Source organism: Corticium candelabrum, chromosome 5, assembly GCF_963422355.1.
Source record: "Corticium candelabrum chromosome 5, ooCorCand1.1, whole genome shotgun sequence".
In the NCBI taxonomy this organism is placed as follows: Eukaryota; Metazoa; Porifera; class Homoscleromorpha; order Homosclerophorida; family Plakinidae; genus Corticium; species Corticium candelabrum.
This window is the reverse complement of record NC_085089.1, coordinates 3,125,922-3,129,353: the sequence shown is the minus strand read 5'-3', so window position 1 is coordinate 3,129,353 and position 3,432 is coordinate 3,125,922. Positions and strand designations below refer to the sequence as shown.

At 41.3% G+C, this 3,432-nt stretch overlaps 1 protein-coding gene and 1 pseudogene across 1 annotated transcript; one reads left to right on the top strand and one right to left on the bottom strand.

Moving 5' to 3' along the window:
• Positions 1 to 669: 669 nt before the first annotated feature.
• Positions 670 to 1,914, bottom strand: LOC134179336 (uncharacterized). The gene is made up of 2 exons (XM_062646204.1): positions 1,576 to 1,914; positions 670 to 738 (listed from the first exon to the last, which is right to left on the bottom strand). The coding sequence occupies exons 1-2, from the start codon at positions 1,912 to 1,914 to the stop codon at positions 670 to 672; spliced, it is 408 nt and encodes a 135-aa protein (XP_062502188.1).
• Positions 1,915 to 1,980: 66 nt separating this feature from the next.
• On the top strand, positions 1,981 to 3,094 carry LOC134179335 (uncharacterized; annotated as a pseudogene).
• Positions 3,095 to 3,432: the final 338 nt, after the last annotated feature.

Genomic DNA, 3,432 nt, shown 5'->3' with positions numbered 1-3,432 from the left:
ACTTTCATATATATATATATATATATATATATATATATATATATATATATATATATATATATATGTATGTATGTATGTATATTGCACTGATGTGAATGGCAGCGAAGTGCATGGTAGATCGTATGTGTCTGATAGGCATTCCTTGCACCTTCTAGACAAATGGCTGTGATGCCAGTGTGATAAAGGGGCGGGTGCAGCATTTGCATAGGAGGGGATACAGTAAAAGGAAGAAGTGTTGTGGTCTTGAAGTCATTCCAACCTAATTGCCAGAAAGCGTAACCACCCTTTAGCTATGGTAACTATTTAAACCAATGGTTCAACATTGTATTGAATCTATAAAGTTGATTTAGTCAAAAGTTGATCGTTCTTGTTCTACGAGTCCTTGGAAACTCTTTAATAGTGTTTCATGTTCAACAGTGATGTCACTGTGCACATGCATTAGGTTGAGTCTTGAAGTATTTTAGTCATTCATAGTTGATTGCAAGTGATTTATTGTTTATCTAAAAAAGAGAAATACTGTTCACTGGGTTATCGGCAGAGTGCAGCCAATCACCAAAGACAATGAATACAAGGATGCATATCTTTATCATATCACAGGTTTTGAGAGCATCTACTGAGTTATCAGACAAGTGGCACTATTAGTTTGACGCAAAAGTTGCATTCATTTCGTCAACTTGGTCTCCAGCAAATAGGTTGACTAAGATCAGCTGCCCAAACCATCAGTTTCTTTAGTACATCCTGTGAACATAGTGGTTGATGGCAGATATACGCAGGTAATAACTTCAGCAACTTCAAAATTAAAAGGTAGTTTTCTTCCTTCAAACTTAAGACAACACATGGTCTAAGAACTTTGCAAAGAAATGGATTTGGTACTATTCTCTGGTGCTCACTGATACTGCATTGTCGCGATGGATTTGGCTGCCCGTGCTCTGTGGTAGAGACAGTGTTTTGTCAATTTGTTTAACCAGAGTTTGAGCTTCTGCAAAGCACTTCATGTTCCACGTCAAGACCAGTCTTCAGTTGTATGATTTTCTTCCTTGTGTCTGATATCATGTTGTAGGCTTTTATAACTTCGAAGTCTCTTCTGCAGTTTCTTGCTCATTTCAACAAGTAAGCGAATGCAGTTTTAATCGGCAGGGCAGATTTACAGGGGATTACCCAATCACAATTGGTCATGTCAGGTGGCACATGTCTCTATGACACACAGCTACCTCCTCTAGCTAGACGAGATTTGCTTCCAGCACATCTGAGTGACCTCTGAACCCACGTAGTGGACATACATATCATCCCATGCGGCTGTTCATCTGGTAGTTTTGTAGATATAGTGCCCAATGCATCACCTGATCGTTTAGAAACCTTGCTTGCTTGAAGTATGTTAGAGGTTGGTGATCTGTTTGAAGGACAAATTCTCTTTCATACAAAATATCCTCAACTTTTTCACACTCCAGAGGATCGGCAAGCATTTCCTTCAATCGTCGAAAACCGTTTCTCTCATTTGGTTAGCTTGTTTCTGATGTAGGCAACTGTGAACATCTTTCTGTCATGTTGCTGCATCAGCACAGCCCCAATACCTACCTCAGAAGCGTCTGTCTGTAAGAGGAATGGCTTGCTATGATCTGAAAGGTGGAGAATTGGGTGACTTGTTATCATAGCCTTCAATGTCGTGTACGCCTTCTCCTGAGCAGCAGTCCAGATCACTTGGTTGGGTTGTCCTTTCCTCGGAGCATCTGTCAGCAATACAGCTATAGCTGCGTAATTTGGAACAAACACATGATAGTACCCGGTTAGGTCAAGGAATGACCGAACGTCCTGTTTGGTCAGTGGCTTACTGGCTTCTCTCACCTTCCTAAGGTTCTCTTCAAGTGGTGCACTTGTTCCGCAACCGACAACAAAGTTGTGTTCTGCCCCAATCATTCTTGGATGGCCTGACTGTAAAGTCTTAACAGTTCTCGGACTGCTGCCACATGACAACCCCTCGGACACATGGTTTCCTCCCCTATGCAATTTCCAGAAGGACAAGAACTGAAGCAAGTGATTCGAGACTTTCAAGCACTCTGTCACTTGCCTCAATGTGCAGGAGCATTAGATGGAACTTTTATGAAAATAATAAAACCGGTGGAGTTTGGAGACAGTTACTTTTGCTACAAGCGTTTCACTCAATCATAGTGGTGGGATGTGTTGATGCCAGAGGAATATTCACTTCTGTAAATTCAGTCCGTCCTGGATCAGTGGGTGATTCCTACACAATCACAGCACGTTGAAAGCTAAGATTGACGTGGGTGACTGGTTGCCACTTTCTGAATCTAAGCAAATTTTGGGTCATGACATCAGACCTTGTAGCACCCTAGCTTCGTCTGCGCCAATCAGTGTCCAGTATTCACTTACAATAAGTGACATATCCCACTTCTTCTACATATTGACCGGTCAATAAATCAGGCCGTATAACTGACTGGGGCTACTGGTTTATCAAGATGTGAATTGTTTGTGCAAGGATATCAACGCCTCAGCTGGGTGCTACAAGCCGGTTATAGATCTTCTGGCAAGTGTATAAACGAATACACCCCGCTGCGCCCAGCTCGTTAGCACTTGGGCTTCGCCCTTGTGCCAACTTGTGGGCGGAGCGGGGTGTATTTCGTTTATACACTCGCCAGCGGTCTATAACCTATACTTATCTCATAGCTGATGCTGCTTTTTGTTTGAGTTCTACTGTTCAGAAGTGTTTGATAGTGACAGACTAGCACCACCCCGAAATAGTTTCAACTATTCTGTGATTAGAAGTAGGAGGGTGGTAGAGCAGGCATTTGGCTGTCGTCTCAAAGGAAGATGGAAGGTATGTTCAGCAAGTTTGTTGAATGATTCCAAGTTTGCTGCCAAGGTTGCCAACGTCTTTTGTGGACTTTACAACATTTGTGAACGTTTCAATTGCTCTTATGAAGACATTGTTCTACCTGATCCATTAACCTTTCAACAACTAAAACCAGAAGAGGTTGAGAATGAGGATCCAATTGCAGTGAGACAAGGAAGAGATGTCAGAAATATATTGGCAGAATGGATTCATAACTTTTATTCTCATGGGCTTAGAAACAGCGTTTGACTACAACTAACTATTTGTTTATTGTTGCACTTAGGTAATCAAGTATGAACACCCAAAACAATTGTTTCTTAGAAACAACTACAGTCTGTTATTGTAAGTCAAGAAAGTGCACAAATAGAATAAAACTAAACAAACCGTAGCTACAGATCTAGTACAATTCATTTTAATGATTTAGCTAGTACATGGTTATGGTTTTATCTTGAAACAGTCGTTTCAAAAGCTCAGCTTGAAACAGTTGATTTCTTTGAGATATTTGGTCTTGAAACTCCATTCTCTCCCTCTCCATTCTACGCCTGGACTCATAGAAGCGCCTTGCCTTGCTGGCAAGATTGTTGACT